Source organism: Heloderma suspectum, chromosome 1, assembly GCF_057233095.1.
Source record: "Heloderma suspectum isolate Gila_16-S chromosome 1, 16-S_ref, whole genome shotgun sequence".
In the NCBI taxonomy this organism is placed as follows: domain Eukaryota; kingdom Metazoa; phylum Chordata; class Lepidosauria; order Squamata; family Helodermatidae; genus Heloderma; species Heloderma suspectum.
In genome coordinates this window covers 363,573,775-363,593,664 of record NC_139458.1, presented here as the reverse complement: position 1 = coordinate 363,593,664, position 19,890 = coordinate 363,573,775, and the positions used below count along the sequence as shown (strand labels likewise).

The following is a 19,890-nucleotide window of genomic DNA, read 5'->3' as shown; positions in this document are numbered from 1 at the left end:
ATGAAGAACTGTTTGCTGTTGAAGATTACAACATGACAGAGAAAGATACATCCACTTTGAGACCAGCAGATATGCCTCTGCACCATGCCCTCAACATCGTACGCCCTGATGAAAAAAATAGCTGAGAGCTCTTTTAAAATGACTTTTAAAATTGCAAGAAGAATATTGTGTTGGTCGCTGCATAGTGTGCCTGTGACACGAGAGCAGCCCTCCCCAATCTGGAGTCCTCTAGATGAGTCAGACTATAACTCCCATCATCCCCAGTCAGGACATGGCTGTTGGCTGGGGCTGATGGGAATTGCAGTCGGTTACATCTGGAGGGCACCAGGTTGGGGAAGGCTGTTGTAGAGTAACCGCAGTCTAAACAGCACTCACCATTACACTGCTGTAGATGGGCTGGGCTCTCTCATTTCCCCAAGGGCACTACTACTGTCCCCCAAAGTTAGGGAAATGTACTTATCCCACACCCCAGTCTGGGGAAAGATATTTGGAACTTTTGCTACAGATCTGAAAAAAAATGTTTTCTGGATCCTGAAGGCATATTCGTAGGAGAAATCCCTTCTTTGGGAAGGATCCTAGAGAAGATAGGCAGGGAGAACTAGAATGATTCAGAGGTCCCCACACTTCTAAAACAGCAACATCTGCAGATGCTGGTGGCTCTGATGTTGTTGGGGCAGTGAATCCACTCCGGGTTTCAGAACCAGTCAAAACTCTAAAGGTCCTTTAGAGTTCTGACTGAAACCCGGAGCAGATTCAGCACCAACCTGACACTGGAGCCACCAGCCTTCACTGAGCAATATGGGTGCTAGTTTTCAAATGAAAAAGGCACCATAGGAAAAATTAAGACACCTCTAACACCAGAGATAATCTGAAAAGGAATTATTTCCCCAAGTTAAAAAAACATCGCTGCTGGAAGCTCCTTCTAGGAACACATTTATCTTCTTATGTGCCTGCATGCTATAACGACTGTTCTGTAAGGAGGAGTCAACTTCTGAGGTACAAGATTGGGTTGTTATCTGGAATAATGGTAGGAGAGCAATGCACAGGAGACAGATAAAAATTTGGCAGAGCACTGAAAGTGATATTGACAGGCATTGCTTCCTGTGGTACACACTTCTTTGTCGCACTGTAACCTCTAGGACACTTTTGCAGGGTTTTTTTTTAAAGTGCTGCAAAACGTGTAAAACCTGTTTTTCAGTGATGACAGTCAATGAGTGTACTACAGAAACAAAAGAGAAGAAATTCTCAAATGGTGCCTATAAGAGTTTTAAATTAACATGAATGAGCTTGTTTTATACTACACATAAGAAATGGGAAACAAAAAGCTTATTTTGTTTCCCACTTCCTATGTGTAAGATGTGTGTGTGTGTGTGCGTGCGTGTGGAGTTATACCATGGATAAGATTGTCTTATAAGAGATATGTCTTTCAATGCTTTAGGCATTTAAAAAACTTTTTAAAGTGGAAGTATAAATGCATAGGTTTATAACTGTTTATATCCTTGTTTATAGACCAGCCCCTGAAGAATGAAAGAAATCTTTCTGAAATATGTCAGTTTCAAATAAAATTAGATATCCTTTGAGAGTTTCTTCTCTCTTGTTTTTGTGTTGTGTAATGTGCCTTCCCTCCTTGTTTCCAGTCAATGAATGTATACAGACCATATGCAATAATGGCTCTTTCATATCACGTTTGAATTGTTTCCACATCAGAATCTATGATTTATATGTGAAATATTTAGTACCCCTGCTCTAGAAAGTTTGGGTCAATCCACTCAAAAATGTTAGCATATTTGGGAATAGCATGAACTCATTTGGGTTGTCCTGCCTGTAGAAATACAGGCCCACTTCACAAACAGTGGAAACTCAGGGTAACCGTAAGCAAGCCTTAGTGCTAGGTCATGTAGCTTGATCACTCCCGCTTGGCTCCTCCTGCCAGTGGAAGTTGCGAAACAAACCAGGGACGCTCCATCTCTGGCTTGGTTAGCGTTATGTCCAAATCCAGAACTCTGCTTTGTCTCTCCCCCAACAAGCCAGAGTTAGAACCCAGTGTTTGTTCTTGGGTTACAACTCCGCTTACTGGGGGAGAGACAAGGTGTAATTCAGCTGCAGTACAGAGGCTATGGACGTTCCGCTTCTCCTAATGGCCAGGTCTTGGTATTAAACTTAGAATATCATTGCAGTTGATGGAAGTCATACATATGCTTTGTATGCTCTTTGTCTTAGACTCCAGTCACATGATATAGACCATTGTTACTGTGTTTATCCTAAGACAATAATGCAAAAATACGTAAGATTATACTTTTATTGAACCAGGTCTGCTGTTTAACATGAGTTTTGGAATTGCCTGCAACTCTGTCAGACAGAATAGAAATATAGGTAGTCTGCAGGTATGTGGCAGGCTAAGCATATTATATTCTTTTTTAAAAAAGTTAACATTCTACACCAAGAAAAGCTGAATTCTGCAACATACACATTATCAGATTTGCATTTTCTTCTTTGTTTTGCATAATGTATTCTTCCATTTGTGCTATTTTGTACAATTTATTCTAGTTTTCCTAGTCATGAAAAGGGACACAAAACTATGAATGGCACTGAAATCTTGCCCTCTTCCTGGTGGAAATATTGCTTATCTGCATCTCTGACTTTTTGAGATTTCATGTGCACACATTTTCAAACATATCTTTGTAACCACAGGAACCAGAAACTTGATCTTTCAAAAGAACATCAAGATTCTTGAGAAGTTGAATTTGATTATGAAAACCAAATTTTGCAGATTTCCTGTGCTCCCATGGAGCCAAGGTATTTACTACTGCAAATAATTTTAAGAGGTATTTAAGAAATACTTGTACTTCAGGATCCATTTATCCTAGTTATGAAACATGTAAGAGTTGCAGGCTATTCCAAAGCTCATGTTAAAAAGCAGAACTGGTTCAATAAAAGTATAATCTTACATATTTTTGCATTATTGTATTAGGATAAACATAGGAACAGTGGTCTACATCATGTGACTGGAGCCATTTTCGAAGTGTGGTCCAAATCTAACTATGAGGTTGTAGTAAGTTTGTGAGTAGGTCATCAGATGGACAGTAATACGTGCTGGGATAGATCCTAAGGCAGGGATGGGGAACAGCTTTCAGCCTAAGGGCTGAATTAAATTTCAGAGGTGCTCTGGGTGGCCACATTCCACTGGTGGGTGAGGCCAAAGGCAAAAGAGAGGTGGGGCTAAAAATACAAACAATACCAGCACGTTGTAGCTTGAAGCTGTTCCTGCTAGCAACTAAGCCTTGGGACAGGCATTTCAAACCTTTGCAATGGGGGAAAAGAATTCAAAAGCTGGGAGACCACCAAACAATCATAGTTGGAAGAAAGCAGGTGGGGACAGGGAAAGAGGGCGTGGCCTTGTGGGGAACCCCAGTGGGCTGGAAATGGTCCCCGGGCATGAGGCTCACGTCCCCTGTTCTAAGTGGTTCCAAGACAGACAAAAATCTGTTGATTCTTTCCTTTTGCAAAATGGAAGGATTGATTTACAATACTGCTAGCATACTTTAAAGGGTCTTTTTGAACACAAGAAAACTGCTCTGGGAAACTTTTTCAGCTGGCCAGCGGGGTAAACATTCTTGAATAAAAAATATTAAAAAGGAGAACCCTGCTGGGCCAAATCAAGGGTCCATCTAGCCCAGGCAACAAGATGCTTCTGGGAAGCCCACCACCTAGGCATGAAGACGTCCTCTCTTCTTGTTGCTTCCCAACAGGTGGTATTCAGGGGCATACTGCCTTTGATACTGGTGGCAGCATATAGCCCTCATGACTAGTAGCCATTGATAGACTTCTCCATGAATTTGTCTAATCCCTTTTTTAAGCCATCTAAACTAGTGGTGATTGCCACATAATGTGGCACTGAATTCTGTCAATCAGCTTTACCCAATCTGGAACCCTCCAGATGTTCTGAACTTCAACTCCCACCAGCCCCAGACAGCATGGCCAATGGCCAGAAATGCTGGGAGTTGTAGCCCAAAACAACTGGAGGGCACCAGTTTGGGGAAGACTGCCATAAATTAATTACACACTGTGTGAAGAAGCAGTACTTTCCTTTTCTCTGACCTGAATCTACTGGCAGTCAGTTTTGCTGGATGACCCCAAGTTCTGGTATTATGAGTACGGGAGAAAAACTACTCTCTGTCTACTACTTTCTCCACACCACACACAATTTTATAAACCTCTTTCATGTTCCCTGCTTCTGAACTGACATCGTTCCTATAATCTTAAATGTTTTTTTGTTTTTGTTTCCAAGTATACATTTTATGATCCATACCTCCGATACTTATGCCAACCCAGAAGGCATACATTAAGAAAGAAGACAGTTCACCAATGGTCATGTGGGCACTGCCCATCAGCAATCCTCCTTTGTACAGAACAGAGAGCACAATCAAATTCCCAGATAGCCCAGTCTGAGAAGGAAGAAAAAAAAGCACTGAAAGAGAAACATGTCTTTCAATTCAATCCTTCAAAGCTGCGCCTCCTAAAATGCTGTCGTATTTGTATGAACACCCACTCTCTGGCCTAAAATAAAATACTTGAAAATGCATCCTTAGTATCTAGACTGGCAAAATTGAAGACTGAGGGCACCAACACTTTCATCCATATTTTTTTTAAAGAGAATCAGCTGAACAAGGGCCAGGTAATAACATTATATGTGGCAGGGACACCATTGGGGAAAAGCACATTCAGAACATTCTAAGTAGGAAACCCAGTGCCCCCCAGACATTTTAAACGACAACTCCCATAATCCCTCACTATTGGCCATGCTGTAAGAATTGCAGTCCAAAACATCTGGAGAGCTTATCCCTGCACTACATTAAGGGTGCAATCCTATGCATGTTTAGACAGAAGGAAGTCCTACAACTCCCAGGGGAAGTTGGCTGGGGCCTGCTGGGAGTTGTAGGACTTTCTTCTGTCTAAACATGCATACGATTGTGCCCTAACTCAGTTATTTTTGGAAGATAACTTTGGGACCACAACTGTATCTTCTGTACTTGGCAAAAACATTAGAAAGTCTCCAAGGAGAGCCAAATAAATATTAGCTTGGATCCAAACGTGCTATTGCACAAGTGAAAGGCACTTCCACTCCCCCTGATTTTTGCAGATTTCTCCTGCTGCAGTCCCCTGTGACATATCCCATGTTGTTCTGCAACATCATCTAATCCTCGGGAATAGCTTATTGTGGTGGTGGTGGAGAAGTGCAGAGGCCTAGAGCAGGAAGGGCACATGGGGAAGTCTGCTGGGGCCTGTTCTACCCATCCTGGGACCACACCCTTTATATCAGTCAGGAAAATATAGCCGTTGTAAACGTCTTCAACCAATTTCCTTAAGAAATGTATCATTAGCCTCCAACTACATTAGAAGACCAAGGAAACTCACAACTGGTACAACAGCAGTTTAAAGGGAAAATACTGCCAGATTCATGCAGTATTTATCCTGATTTTCCATTTAAAGCATCTAGTATCCAATCTGCAAATTTGTCTATTAAACGGAGCAGTTTAAGAAGCAGTTTGGAAATTCCTTTGGGCAGTTATTCCCAACGAAACTCTAAAAAAAACTCGTTCGGTGCCATGATCATAGTTAATGCTAAGAAGAAAATCCTCTGTAAACAAAAATAAAATAAGTGTTCCATGCCCAGAGATGCAACTCCTCGCTAGGTTTGCAAATGATTTTCTGTAAGGGGACGATGGTATGGAAAAAGAGCATGTACATCAAAAGCACATTTTAAATATGCAAGAAAAAAGCCAGAGACATTACAAAAACACTGTGGATTCCTCACCTTCTTCATATACTTACTGCTCCAAAGAATCCTGCTCGAACTATTGCTTCCTTTCTGGCCAACTGTAGCACATAGTCAACTTTGCTCCTATATTTCTCCATTTCGTTTAACTCTTGCCCAAAAGCTCGAACTGTTCTTAAATTTCCAATCCGTTCTTCTGCTAGCTGTAGTAAACATTTTTTTATTTTAAAAAAAGAACATAATCCAGCAGGCTTGGTGGATTCTAATCACTGCATCTAAGTCCTACGCTAGCAGGTGCCGTATATTCCTACTAAAGTATTTACATAAAGTAGAAGCATTTGGCACAAAATGGCACAGATTAAAAAGACATGTCTGAATTCTGCCTCTTTGTGCTCCAGTGCAAAAGGGAGCTGGAACTAGGGATAGATGGATCAGTCTAATTTCGGTCCATGTCACTTTCACACATGTTCATTGATAAGTCTGTTCTGTCTCATTTCCACACTAGTGAGTGATTTAAAAAAACAAAAAGTCCACACAAAAGTTGTATATAAATAGGTAAGTAAATACATATTTTGGATTGTATTTTATCCAAAAATACATGTTATTGCATTTTGATATGTTTTTTTAAAAAAATTCAGAACTGCACTGCAAATTCAGAGAAGTACGAAATCCAAAGAATATCTACATTTTTATCTGTGCCTTGCTCGAAGAAGTGCAGATCAGGTTAGTTTGCATCAGAATTCTCAGAGAGAGAATTCCTCAAGAACCCCTAGCCAGAACAGTACAAATAAATCCCATTGAGTACAATGAGGGCCTACTCCCAGGTCCATCAGTACAGGATTTCAGCCTAAGAAACTTCAGCATAGCAGGGAGCTTGGGCCATTGCACTGCAGCACAGCTCGCATCAGGCAGTTACGCAATGGCACAAGGTCATGACAATGCCCTCTCACACACTTAACAATAACCCATGGTTTATTTAACTCATGGGTTCTTGAATTCTGAACTGTGGTGAAGTGTGAACGTGGCCATGCTAACAAACTATGGTCTGTTAACCACACATAAACCAGAAAAAGAACCCATAATTTAGTGTTGGGTTGTGAACTCTGGGGCAGTATCTAAGCAGAGACCACTGCTGATTCCGTTGTGCAAGCAGTACCCATCACTTGCACAACAGGGATTTAGCGCTTCCTTTAGGAAGCCCTGAAAGGGGCCAAAATGCTTGCTTCTAGATCAGGAAGCAAGCTCCTTATGCGAGCTCTGCTGACGTGACCCATTCCAGAAACGCATGTTTTTGTTCATTTCCAGTTCCTAGAGGAAGTTGCGTTAAAAGCCTATATACACATCTTCTTTAACATCCCGGGGAAAAAGCAAGGGACAAAATGGCTTTATTCCTTACTAACAAGAAAGCACATGACCTCCTGACTCTAGGCTTCACTTTCAATTGAAAGGGGGAAGAATTAAAAAGAAAAGAAGGTTTCAATACTTCTGTTGCTTCAACCTCTACAATTCATCATCCTGTTACCTCATATCTTAACTGAACCTGTGTGCCTGAATCACACCTTGTAGGCCTTGCTCATCATTCCAAACTGAATGGAATGTCGCCATGAAGTACCCAGATGGCAGGCCGTCTCTGTAGTGGCATCCACCATCTGGAAAACCCTCCCTCGTGTAGTCCAGGAGGCAGAAAATGCAACATCTTTTAAACACCCCCTGAAAACACACTTGTTCACCCAGACTTTTCCTGGGCTGTAAATTAATTACACCACTCCATTTTACGGCTCCTTGATATTTTACTGCAATTCGTATTGTTTTTAATGCTGTGGAGGGACTGGAGGGACATGCTTGAATACAGGCAAAGTTCCATGTGGTAAAAAAAATCTGTAGTTCAACACTAACTTCCAACATTTTTATTTTAAAAATTGAGAACTGACCTGTGTTGCTTCTGCAAGGGAATCCTGTGTCATTCTAGTCAACTTTCGTAAATACCTTCCATAAATTACAGCTATGAAAGCCAGAGGCGGCACCACACTCAGCACAAATGTGGCAAGTTTGGGAGAGACAAAAAACTGGAAGTGAAAAAGCAATATTAAAACATGTCAACATTTTAATACAATTAAATAGACTCTGCTAGATCTATTAATTAGATAAGAAAAATGTAACGCAGTGTGGTTTCCTTTCAACATTTTGCATAGTTGTGTGTGTGTGTGTTTTAAGTATTCCTTGTTGCTCAGAACTGTACCACAGCAGAGATCAAAGGCTTTTAGCTCCAAAGAGGTATATAATTCACTCATGGACAAGATGGGCATCAGTGAAAGGAAATATTTCAAATGATACCTTTGGAGCTATGCCACAAGTGTTATTACTCAGCATGCCTAGGATGTGTACCGAAAGCGGGCAGGTTACAGCTCTAAGCAGAGGTGCCGCTCACTTTCACAATCAAACCTCACCCAAGTTACATGATACAGTTGCATAATGAGTTACAGTAGAAAGAACTGCCCACAAATGATGCAAACTTGCCCATAGGTTTGTTGGATTCTCTCCCATACAGCCTGTGATCTCTCCACCTCCAGTCATAAGAAGAAAGGTGCTTTGGATGCCTGTATTGCTGCATACAGAAAGCTTATTTAGAGCCAAGGACCGCAAATATCAGTACATATTACAAACCTTTTTCTAAAATTTAAAGACAGACAAAGAGTTGTAATACATATTGGTATTTGCAGACCTTTCCTTTAAATGCTCAACCTTTTTTAAAAAATCCCCTAACGGGTATGCAGTGTCGTAACGGCGGGTTTGCGGGGTTGAAGCACCAAGAATTTTTGATGAGCAGGAATTATGACGTCATCTGCCACCCCTACTCTTATAATGAACTTCATATAAAGAAAGACAGTCTTTGTATTTGTATCCTTGCACAACAGCTTCACAATTGGACTCCTACACTTTCACCCTAACCACTTTGAATCTGCAGAATACAGCAAGGGAGAAAGACAGAAACAAGTAGGCACATACCATCATCCCAACCGCAACTGAGGCCTGAGCCCCAGCTCTTAGCCCATCAGAAAGATTTTCAGTGACTGAACGGCCCAAGAGCGCCGTGTCTGAAGATAAGCGATTAATCAGCTCTCCAGTGCTGGTTTTGTCAAAAAAAGCTACTTCTTGTTTCAAGAGAGAGGAAAACATTGTGGCTCTCAGCTGTTTCACGATTCTCTGTCCTATAAGGGTCAGGAAATGTGACAATTGCTGAAATGATTTTACATATAAAATATAAGTTAGGAACATTACCATTTCCAAAAGTTATTTGCAACAGATCCCATGTAACAAAATCAAGCGAAAACATTTATACATGCAGAAGTGCTTTCTGTTCATGCACAGTGTTCTTTGGATCCTGCTCCTTGTTTAGAACATGGCACCTAAAATAATATCTAGCTTAGTGAATATAGAAACTGCCTAGTTTCTTTCAGGGATCCACTGGTAAAAGGGGCCAGTGTGCATGGAAACACGTCTGAGTAACCCTCCTTACAGTAAGGTCATCACTGGAGCTCTGCACCCTAAGAAATCTCTCTGAAATTCTCAACATCCCAACAAAAGAGGCAGAAAAATGATTGCCTCTTTTTCAGGGAAATGAAGAGGTTGCGAAAGGGCAGGTAGGGTTTCACCACAGCCCTGATAAATAAACCAAGAGCTTAGTGACTAAAGACATATGCTCAAGTTTTCTTACCGCGCATTTGTTACCCTTTAAAAACCTTACACTCAAAGTGGTTAACAAGGACCTAACAGTGTATTTCGCCGCCCCCCCACCCCCAATGCAGATTAATAAGTAAGAATTCTGATGTCAGAATGGAGCCAGGAAATGGCAAATTAATTTATTCCTAATTAATTAATTCAAAATTAAAGGACACAGGGTTGGATCCAGCAAAAGCACCCGGTTGACGGAATGGCTCCTTCTGTCACCAGGAGGCTTTTGACACAGCAGAACCTCTCTGCTGGCTGAGCAAGGGAAGGAGGCGATCTTCACCAGTTCCCCCCTCCCCTTACAGTCCCTCGAACATCTGCTCCAGGGTTGGGGGACCCTCTAGAACAGCAAGGGAGGCGGCACTGAGGGCTGCAGAGGGAGAGGGGAAACAGCAATGCCAGCAGAAGCATTCGAAGTGGAACTCTAGTCAGGGGCACTCCTGCCAGGGAATAAAAACTCTGAATTCAACCCATTATCTTGAATGTGCAACTCTTAGCCTGGAACGTCTTTCGGCCAGTCTTTCTGTTTACTGCAAGGTACTGTAAGTTTACATTTTCACCCCACTTACCTGCAGTCTGCATGAGGTAGACACGGATAGCATTGGCAGCAGCACCACACAAAAATATTCCACTTAGCAAGGCACAGAGGTTGGTTAGGTTGTCAGCAAGGTCACCAGTGGGATTTGTGTAAATGACATCAATCACCTTCCCCAAGAAAAAAGGGGCAGACATAGTAATGACACTGGAAACAGTCAGAAAGCCAACAGCAGCTAGGAAAAAAATAAAGAGTTTTTTAATAAGTGAAAAACTGATGAAAGTTTCACATTAATATTTTATAAAGCACTTACACTCTGTCTTGTTACTTTCTCGCTGTCTAATTTGAGCACAGAAGATTAACATGGATCACTTTTTCCAGAGAGGTAGCCATTAGTCTGTTGCAGTAAAAACAAAGAGTCTTGTGGCACCTTACAGCACGGTCCTAAGCATATCTACCCAGAAATAAGTCCCATCAAGTTCAATGGAACTTACTCTCAGGTAAATGTGTGTAGAATCGCAGCCTTTAAGACATATACATTTATTATAGTGTACGCTTGCATGGACCAGAGTCCACTTCATCTGATACATGGAATGCCATCTTGAGCTGGCAGGGGCGAGCAAAGATGAATGAAGATGAAATTACTGTTTTCATGAAGAGGATTACTGTAGTGTTTTTTGCAATATAGAACAGTTTTGCAGCTATGGTCCCTCCCCTAATTAATCAAACAACACAGTCCTAATGTTAAGATGGTTGCAGTTGACACAGTGGGGGTGCAGGGATGTGTGTGACACAAGGCAGTAACATACTATGAATCAGGGCAATGTAGCATAAGAAGTAAGGGCTAAAAGGGGCTATTGAATGTGTAAAATACTGTGTGTTAGAGAAATCAGAGGTGGGAAATTGGTAGGAAGGCTGAAAATATCCCAAGGGCCAGGTCCCTCCAGGTGCAACAAGTTGGATGCTGCCTCTTAGCAATGTATTGGGAGTAAGCCCCATTGAACACGGCGACACATGTACAGGATTCGACTTTCCCAAGTAGCATCTAAGCAGAAAACTTCACCCCCTTTAGTAGAAGATTATTTCCATGTTCTCTTCTTTCTCTGTACAGGCACATGGCTTGTTTCAAGAGTTGTGCATAGACCCTGAAAAGATCAGCAGATTCTTACTTCTGGGATCCTCTGCTCAGGATATTGGTCTGGGCATCCAAGCTCATCATGGAAATGTGAGCCACGCTACTACTCAAATTTCCAACAGAAGAGAGGTATAGTGTCAGGGAAGTACCACACCATCACGGTATGTATCATATTGTTGTGATACAGTAAGTGGTGCTGTCCCAACCCACAGTGAAGACCTTCAGGCTGCTCCACCAGAACGTGCACATGGTGCACTTCACCTCATGCATTCCTTGGCACATTACAAACACCTGTACACACATAGGCACCTTTTCCTGAAAAGGCTGGGTGCCTGATGGCACAGAAAGGTGCATCTGCATGTTGTATATCTGCCAACAAACCTGTGTACGTCAGGGGTCAAAGCCTGCACTATGATGCCCCCACCCAACACATATTTACTGAATGCACAGAAAACTGTGAACTTCAGAAGAAGCCTTGCGTGACAAGAACGTAGCAGGAAGGAATAAAGCTTATGAGTTGGGGTAATCTGAGGGGAGGAAAGTGAATGCTTGGATGGCAAGATTTGACCTTCTGGTGTATGAAGAGATGAAAGGGTTCAACTGTGAATGAGACCCAAACAGCAAAGGTGGTATAGGTGTCAAAAGTGTAATGTCACCTTTAGTATCGGAGGCAGTATGCCTGGGTATACCAGGTCCAAAACGGACATCACTTTAAATGTGTCAAGCAGCTACATCTTTTTCCCTACATTTTTACACTAGAGTAGGTGCAGGGCTCCGATCCAGACTGGGATGCTAGTGTGTGTGTGGGGGGGGGTTTAAGGTTTGGACTGGGCCCCCTGCACCTACTCTAAAATGAGTAAAAATGACAAGAAGAGGTAGCTGCTAGATACTCATTTGAAGTACTGCCTGTTTTGGTCCCCATTTACTGGACAACACGAGCAGAAAGGTGCTGTTGCACTCGGGTTCTACCTATGGGCTTGGCCTACGTGTGAACACAACGCTGGACTAGACAGGCCTTTGGCCTGATCTAGCAGGGCTCTTCTTGTGTTCTTAATTTAAGTACAGGTAGAGAGTTAAGTGAAACACTATGGGTGGTAGAGTAAGCGAGTGTGTATGTGTGTGTGTGTGTGTGAGAGAGAGAGAGAGAGAGAACACAGTTGTATATCTGCGGCGAGGGAGAAAGGCAACGTGACGGGAGTTAACCGAGAGAGACAGAACCTCCAGGAGCCGCTTCTTGCCTACAGTGGGCATTTGCGCGGACGTACGCTGGGTGGAGCGAGCGCCCGGCAGGGGTTTGCAAGAGAACAGGAAGAGGAAAAGACCGACCATAGACGCCTTTCCGCAGCTCTGCTGCTGTGTGAGAGTCAGTTCTTGGTCGTCGGGATGAGGGGGACGGGGAAGCGGGAAAAGTATGGGGGGGGGAAGAATAAAGTAGAGGAGGAACTAGGAGCACGGCGCGTGTGTCCCGCGGAGGGCGGCGCTCAGGGCGCTTTGCTACCGGGCGCCCTCGGGCAGGCGAGGCGGGAGGGGCTTGTTCTCGTCGTCGGGAGGGGTACCTGTCAGTCTCCAGCGCTCAGGATGCGCCGCGGCCAAAAGCCTCTTGGCGTCCGACACTTCGTCGCCGGGCCCGGCAGCCTGGGTCAGCGCGGCGCCCTGCGGCTCGCGCGCCTTCTTCTGGGGGCTCCCAGCCGCGGCTGCCCAGGAGGATGCGGCGGCGCGCGGCGCAAGGCGGAGGGAGCCGGGCGGGGCGGCCGCCCGCGCTCCCACGCCGCACCTGCCCGTTGCGTGCGGAGACGCGGCGGCCCATCCTCCGGCGGCGGCGGCACCGAAGGGAGCCCGAGAGGAGCACTGCAGGCTCCGCCGCCGCCGCAGCAGCAGCAGCAGCAAGGGCAGGCGCGGAACCAAGCCCGCCATAGAGCAAACGGGCGGCCGCGGCGGCAGCTGCTGCTTCCTGGCCGTGCCGAGCGGGAGAGGACGGCACCTCACAGTCTCCAGCGGCGCTGCCCCATGAGACGCGGCCCGCCTAAACGGGGGCCCGGCCCGGCCCGGCCCGGTCCCTCCTGCTGCCCGCTGATAAGGCCCCCGGCTGAGGCTTCCTCCTACCATCCCCAGCCAGCAGCGACACCCACCAGAAGCGACCGGGAGCCGGCAGCGCCCTCTGCTGCTCCTCGCGGTCTCGCCAAGTGCGCAAAGGCCACGGCTTCTCCAGGGTATGCCGCGGAATGGAAAGTGCAGGGACAGGGAGCCTGCTTGGGAAGCCAAGCTCTCGCTCCTTATTCCTCCAGCTTATTATTTATTTAATACTACTACTACTAATAATAATTTATATCCCACCCTTCCTCACAAGGAACCCAAGGTGGTAAATGGTAAAACTACCACCTGCCAGGATGTAGTTTACAATTATTCCTGGAACGTGAGAATTGACAAAACAATGCCTTTTGTCCATGCTTTGAGTGCCAAACAACAACCAGCCTCCAAGCGTCTGGGCCCCAATCCTATGTGTATGTCAGGTCAGCCTCCCCCAGCTTGGCGTCCATCAGATGGCAGTGCTGGCTGGGGGATGCTGAGAGTCCAACTCACCTGGAGAGCACCAAGATGGGGAAAGATGTTCGGTGAAGCACCTTTAAAAAAAAAGAAGTGTGTTTAGCACTGTCACTTTTTATCTTGAAGGAAAAGCAACTAATCAACAACTATTGTTGAGGTAAGAGGACAAACCCAAATGGGACAGAGTTGGCTGCTCAAATTTCTCTCTAAGCAGCACCATAGGCCCCAATCTTGCATGCTGCAGCATCCAAAGAGCGGTGAGCAAAAGCAGCGGTAAATTTCAGGGGGAGAAGCCCAGCTTGGCCAAGCCTACCCACCACTTGTGCAGCGTATGTCTAGGCCTACCCATCACTTTTGTCAGCACCACCTTCTCAGGAAATGAAAGCATATAACTAGTACCAATATAAGAAAACAACTTGTATTTATTTCCTTTCTCTCCCTTTGTGCTTCTGATGTTTTTCTTGTGCTGTTCTTCCTCAGTGCTTTAGGCAGCTTCAACCTCATCCCACCACCTTGCAGGCCAGCTGCCCTTACAGAGGATTGCTCTCTGTTTCGGAGAGCTGGCAGAGGACAGTCCTCTATTTGAAGAACTGTCCAGTGCAAGTCTAGTTTAAAGTCCAAGAACCATAAGGAGGGAGAGCAGCAGGGGCCTTGAAAGTGCCTGTCAGCAACTCGCACCTGGACAGCACATTGAGAAGCACACAGGTCACCTGGGCTCACTATGGTGAGATGGATTGTATTTCTATTTAAATTATAGTTATTTCTAAATTTGCTCCTACACAAACATTTGCATATGGAAATGTTATGCAAATCAGTGGCCTTTTTGGTGATGCAGTTCCTCTTTTTGGCAAGGTATAAATGGCCAACCTACTTGCAGGTTTCTCTTTCTCATTTTTTTGTGCTCCTACAGCCATACAATGTATTGTATTGTAGTTATCCCTTTTGGGGTTATATAACAGTAAGGCCCAACGTAGCAAACAGTTTGCTGATTTGTTAAAGGAAGCCTCTGGTGGGTACACCCCTGCCAATACATGATTGTAATAAGAATAAAAAGAGAGTGTTACATTTTAAATTTCGTTTTGCAAACCATTGCTCTTCCTATCCTGGGATCTGCAAAATCAAATCCAGCTATCCCATGTTCCCCACAGCCAAAAGACTGCCAGGCCATCCCCACAACCCAGGAAACCTACCACTGTTATGTGCCATCCACAGGCTGAGGCTCCACTCAAGAAATCAAAGTGAATTAAACGCCAAACAGGACAGAGGAGGTAGGAGCAGCCACTGCCTTCTCTTGCTTGTATGCTTCCTGGCCCTCCTCCCAGGGGCAGAACTCTGAAGGGGCAGCTGGCGGGGGGCTTTTTCCAGCCTCTGCCCCAGGACAGGGGAAGGGTGAAAAAACAGCTGTTTATTGTTTTTTTTATTTCCTTAAAAAAAGTAGCAATATTAGGTATGCTTTTTAAAGCAATTGGTTCACTGTGTCAGTGTAAGAAATCACTGTATCTAATTTCCAAAGATGAATGAACATAATAAAGGAATCACAGGTGCTGACTTTGAGGGAAAAAACCTTTGCATTCACCACTTTTATTTCTGATAAACATCAGAATTTTTAAGCATCATTTTGAGATATATTTATATTTTAAACTTGCTTTCCTAGTAATGCAAAGTTAGAAGTACCCCATCTCCTAGGAGGCAACCCCTTAGTTATATAACTTACATGCACTATAATTCATAATACTAGCAAACATAGAACACAAACGTAGCACGTATACTGGTATATGGACTGGGCAGTGATGGGATGGAAGGGGTGATGATTGATTCAAAGAGATTCTCTCTGTTCTGTATGTATTTTTTTTTAAGTACTGTTAGCACCAACTGCCTACAAATACGGTAGCACACATTTCCTGAAATCAGAATCCTGAACTTTTGACAGTTTTCCTCTGTTGGCAGAATATTGTAAATCATCAGAGGAAGAATAGCAACAATGCAATTTATACACACACACACACACACACACTCCGTGTAGAAACTTAAATAAAACAGGGCAGGGCTAGGCTCCTTTTTGCTGGAGTGCTTTGAAATAATCATGTCCTACTGGAAAAAAAAGTGCCTTTGAGGAGTAAGTGAGCATACTTCCCTCACTGGTTGTTAGAATAAAACTTGGGAGGTGGGAGGAGAGGGTTAAATAGAAATAGAAAAAAAAAGGTAGCCAGGGTGTTGGTGATGGGGAAAGGAAGTCAGCAGCTGTTTATTCAGTGCATGGGTTTGAAGCTTTGACTTATTTTGTTGATAGCAAAGTGTTACAAGCATTTTGGATTGTGCTTCTCCCACTTCTCAATTCTGGGAATGCTATCTAAGTGGAAAATATAAGCAACGTTTAGCCCCCTATTCACTTATATGGTTTGCCATAGACAGAAAAGGGGGATTGTAATTGGGCTGTTAGAAGTACAAAGACAGGTCAGTATTTGGACAAAAAATGAAATGGAGGCTGTAGAACAGATCTCTACTTGCCCAGTCTTATGTAAGACTAGCCATAAATCACAAGTTCAGTGGAACTTATTCCTAAATTAGTGGATAGGATTGTAGCCTAAGCTGAACATTTACTTGGGAGGAATCCCCTTGAACACAATGGAACTTCCTTAGAGCATGGATAGGCTCAGGCTATAAGATTCATGTTTGATACTGTCCAAACTGATGCTAATGTTTTATTTCATGTAAGGTCCATCCAAACCTGTCTCCCCACCCCCAGCCTATTGGAATATGTTTTGACATTACAAATATGGTGTTGGGTTTCAACTGGGGAAGCTTCTATGCTACATAACAAGTAGAAATTCAACAGGGGCAACTTCTCTCAACTCTGAGTCCATGATGAAGACTTTACCTGTTGAATATCTCATCACACAAAATTAAAGTAGTATTAAGCATGCTTTTTAAAGCAATTGATAGACTGTGCCAGTGTAAGTACTAACTAATTTCCAAAGATGATTGCCAGTTTGTCTTTATAGGGCACAGGAGTCTTCCTTCCTCTAATATTTTTAACTGCATGTAGTTTGTTTTCTACTCTTGGGATAGCAAACATAGTAGTTTCAAAAAACTGCAGCAGAAGGGAGGCTTTCAACATCACCTTTAAAACTCAAATAGGTCAAAATTCAACAGGAGATGCCTCTCAGTGTATCTTCCTGTTAAATGTATGCTTGTCATGGGGCATTTAAAAGCCCTGTCACTACAATGAAAGAGCATCTAACCCTATCTGTTTAATTTGGATTTTATAGTCATTCCTGTATATGTCTACTACTCTCGCTCCACACATGGGAGATTCATTCAAGTAGAGTCCTATTAGGGAGCCAACACCCATTGTTCTTGCTACTGTGATATTTTTTTATGCTTCCCTCTCGATAATGATGAGACTCAGCCAATTGATAATTCAAATAAAGAATTCATTCCACAGCTGAAGCTGGATACTGGAGATGTTTCTTCCAAGCATCTGGAGTGAAACAGACAGACTTAAAATCTGCCCCCCCCCCCGCCACACTCACATTTAAATATTGGCAATATTGTTATAATAAATGGTGGAGGAAGGCACTAGACTAGGTTCCTCTGAAAGAAAGCAAATATTTTCTTACTGAGAAGATTACTGTGAAGACAGTCCTGACAGTTTTTCCCTCTTACGGGGCAGTATCGTATTAGACACTACTGCTAATGTAAATTATGTTGTGCTGGTATAAGCAACTTCTAGTGCAATTCCAATAGCGTTTGCTGGTGAGACAGGTTTTCACAGAAAGTCTGAAACAGGATATCTATTATGCATCCTGTAAACAAACGGGTGCTTATTTCAATGTGCCATTTTGCACTTTCAGCTATTGATCCAGAAGTAATTTCTGAAAAAAATTACACCTTGAGATCCTGCCAATTTTTGTTTTCAAAAGTTCTAGGCTCCTTGGTCTTAAAAAGCCTCTGAGCATTTACAGACTGCCACTTCAAGGGGAAAAACAGTTTGTCAAAACCACACCAAAGGGTACTACAGACAAGCTCCTTGTGATGAGAATCACGCAGCTTGCCCTCAACATACCTCTGCCCATTTATGGAAGCCGCTCAGGTGTTCATGCTACCAATCATTTTGTTTTTTAATTGTTATTCTGGTGGTGGGTTGTAGGTTGTTTTATGCTGTTTTAGGACATTTAGAGGATCACATATCTCTAGTGCTTTATTTATGGCTATTTTAGGCTATATAAGCCCTTTTGAGAACTTGTTGGAAGCTCATGAAGAAGTAGAAGTTTCATACTACATAGATGGTGTCTCAGCCAGCCTTAATACTATCACTTAAGTCAGAAGGCAGCTACTTGACAGGTTGGGGCCGTTTTCTAGCCTGGATTTTCTACATGGTGGTGGCAGAAACACATACCCTCAATTACTCTGAAAGGATAGCTGCATACTTTTATTAAGGACCTTTATCTAGGAATGCATAATAAATGCAACCAATGCCCTTACATATATTAATGAACATGTATGTGCTATAACAGCAAATGTACACCAACAGCTTGGCTTCAGTTTCGGTTTTCTAATTCTGAAAACCAGTATAACCACGGCATAGTTTTGGGAGTCCTTATAAAATTTTGGCTAGTAGTATATATCAGGTTGAAAGTAAGATTCCTAACTGGCCTCAAACCAATCTTGCAAATTCAAAATTCTAAGTTCTGCAATAATGAAAAAAATATGGCAAGTTAAAACAGATCATGCAGAGATGACCGACATAGAATTAAATACCAGTTTGGGCCCGAGGCTTGGTAGATGGAAATTGTATAAAGGTAATAAAAATTGTGCAAGATGTCAGTGCCAACTACCTGCAAACTGCAGATTCTATAATGTCTTAGGAAGAAAGAAAAGGCTAACTGCATTTATTGTGTTCAGTATAATGATGCACAATATTACCAGCAACATTACAAGCATTATGCAAAAATACTGCTTGCTATAAAAGAGAGCTCTTTAGTGCTAGTCATTGTGATTTTCCATTGCCTGTTCAGTGCCTTAATAATGCAGTCCTCTGCAAGTTTACTCCAAAATTAGTCCCATTGTATTCAATGGAACTTACTGTCAAGACAGACTGCATAGAATTGCACGATTAGAATATTGCACATACAGATTAAGACAGTTCCTGGATAAAGCTTCTAAAGCCAAGAAAAACGTGATGTTGTATAACTCCTAAAACAATTATGAGGACCTAGCTTTAAATTGCTCTTTTCCTTTGCTTGACAGCTACTTTACATACAGAACAAAACTGTTCAGCTGCTGGTCAGTGTGAAAATACTGGTCTCTCAGATTTGTTTTTCTCTAATGGATCAACCATTATATAGCAATAATTTTGTAAATTCAATACTTTAAAAGGAAAAGAAATCCATTTTTTGGCTATTGGGCATGTTTCAAATGCTTACCTTGATCCATAAATCCTAACATGCAGCTATAGGCTAGAAATATCAATCTTTATGCTTAACAGCATGGTGAACAATCATGATCAGTACAAAGACTGGATATGTGCCCCTTTTAAAGTTATTTGGCAATATAAATATGGTTAACCTCAGCTATTAAGAGAAGGTCTGCACCTGGAGGGCTATTAATTGGGAAGCTGACAGCTAGTTCCATCATGCATGGCTTCCATCCTATATATAATTTCAGCTGAGGAGTGGCCTGATGGGACAGACACTGGCAGAGCTTATTTATGCATTTAATGACACTGTCACACAAGAGTCCTGTAATAGTCCAGTTTTAGAGCCTGGCTCAGCACAAGTAACATGACATCCAGGACAAAGGCAGCCATTTCATGTGGCTCAAAAAACCCAAAATTAGCAACACAGCTGTAATGGGGTACAATTATGCCCTAAGCCTTTGAACACATTTGCTCTAAGAACCAGGATACCAAATGAAAGGGGGGCGGGGAGTACAAGTAAGTTTAATGCTTGACACTGAGTAATTTAGAAATGTCACAAGTGGTGGTCTAATTTTTGGTTCAGGAAGCTGAATATTGATTACTACTATACATGAAGCACATTGAAATGTACCATATAAGTGCCAAGTATAATTGTGATTTCTAATCCCTTAAAGAAACACTACCTTTGTTTTTTTTAAAAGCAACAGCAACTTTTGTATGACATTTCTATTAAAGTGAGCAAGGAATAACCT

General features: G+C 42.9%; 2 protein-coding genes and 1 long non-coding RNA gene across 4 annotated transcripts in view; 1 reads left to right on the top strand and 2 right to left on the bottom strand.

The window, feature by feature from the left end:
• ABCB10 (ATP binding cassette subfamily B member 10) overlaps positions 1–13,618 on the bottom strand; it is a 27,928-nt gene extending 14,310 nt beyond the window's left edge. For both annotated transcript variants that reach the window (XM_084828115.1, XM_084828117.1), the window contains exons 1-6: positions 12,732–13,618; positions 10,075–10,275; positions 8,783–8,985; positions 7,708–7,842; positions 5,833–5,979; positions 4,310–4,445 (exon numbers count right to left, since the gene is read on the bottom strand). In XM_084828115.1, coding sequence (XP_084684241.1) covers positions 4,310–4,445; positions 5,833–5,979; positions 7,708–7,842; positions 8,783–8,985; positions 10,075–10,275; positions 12,732–13,281 — 1,372 coding nt within the window. In that variant the 5' untranslated portion in view covers positions 13,282–13,618. The remainder of the gene's footprint in view (positions 1–4,309; positions 4,446–5,832; positions 5,980–7,707; positions 7,843–8,782; positions 8,986–10,074; positions 10,276–12,731) is intronic.
• On the top strand, positions 12,457–19,890 carry LOC146359785 (uncharacterized). Its single transcript, XR_014786772.1, has 3 exons — positions 12,457–12,538; positions 14,200–14,443; positions 14,868–19,890. It is a non-coding gene; the product is annotated as an uncharacterized LOC146359785 (long non-coding RNA).
• Positions 13,687–19,890, bottom strand: part of TAF5L (TATA-box binding protein associated factor 5 like) — a 29,068-nt gene continuing 22,864 nt past the window's right edge. The window contains exon 6 of the mRNA XM_084828119.1: positions 13,687–13,796. Coding sequence (XP_084684245.1) covers positions 13,687–13,796 — 110 coding nt within the window. The remainder of the gene's footprint in view (positions 13,797–19,890) is intronic.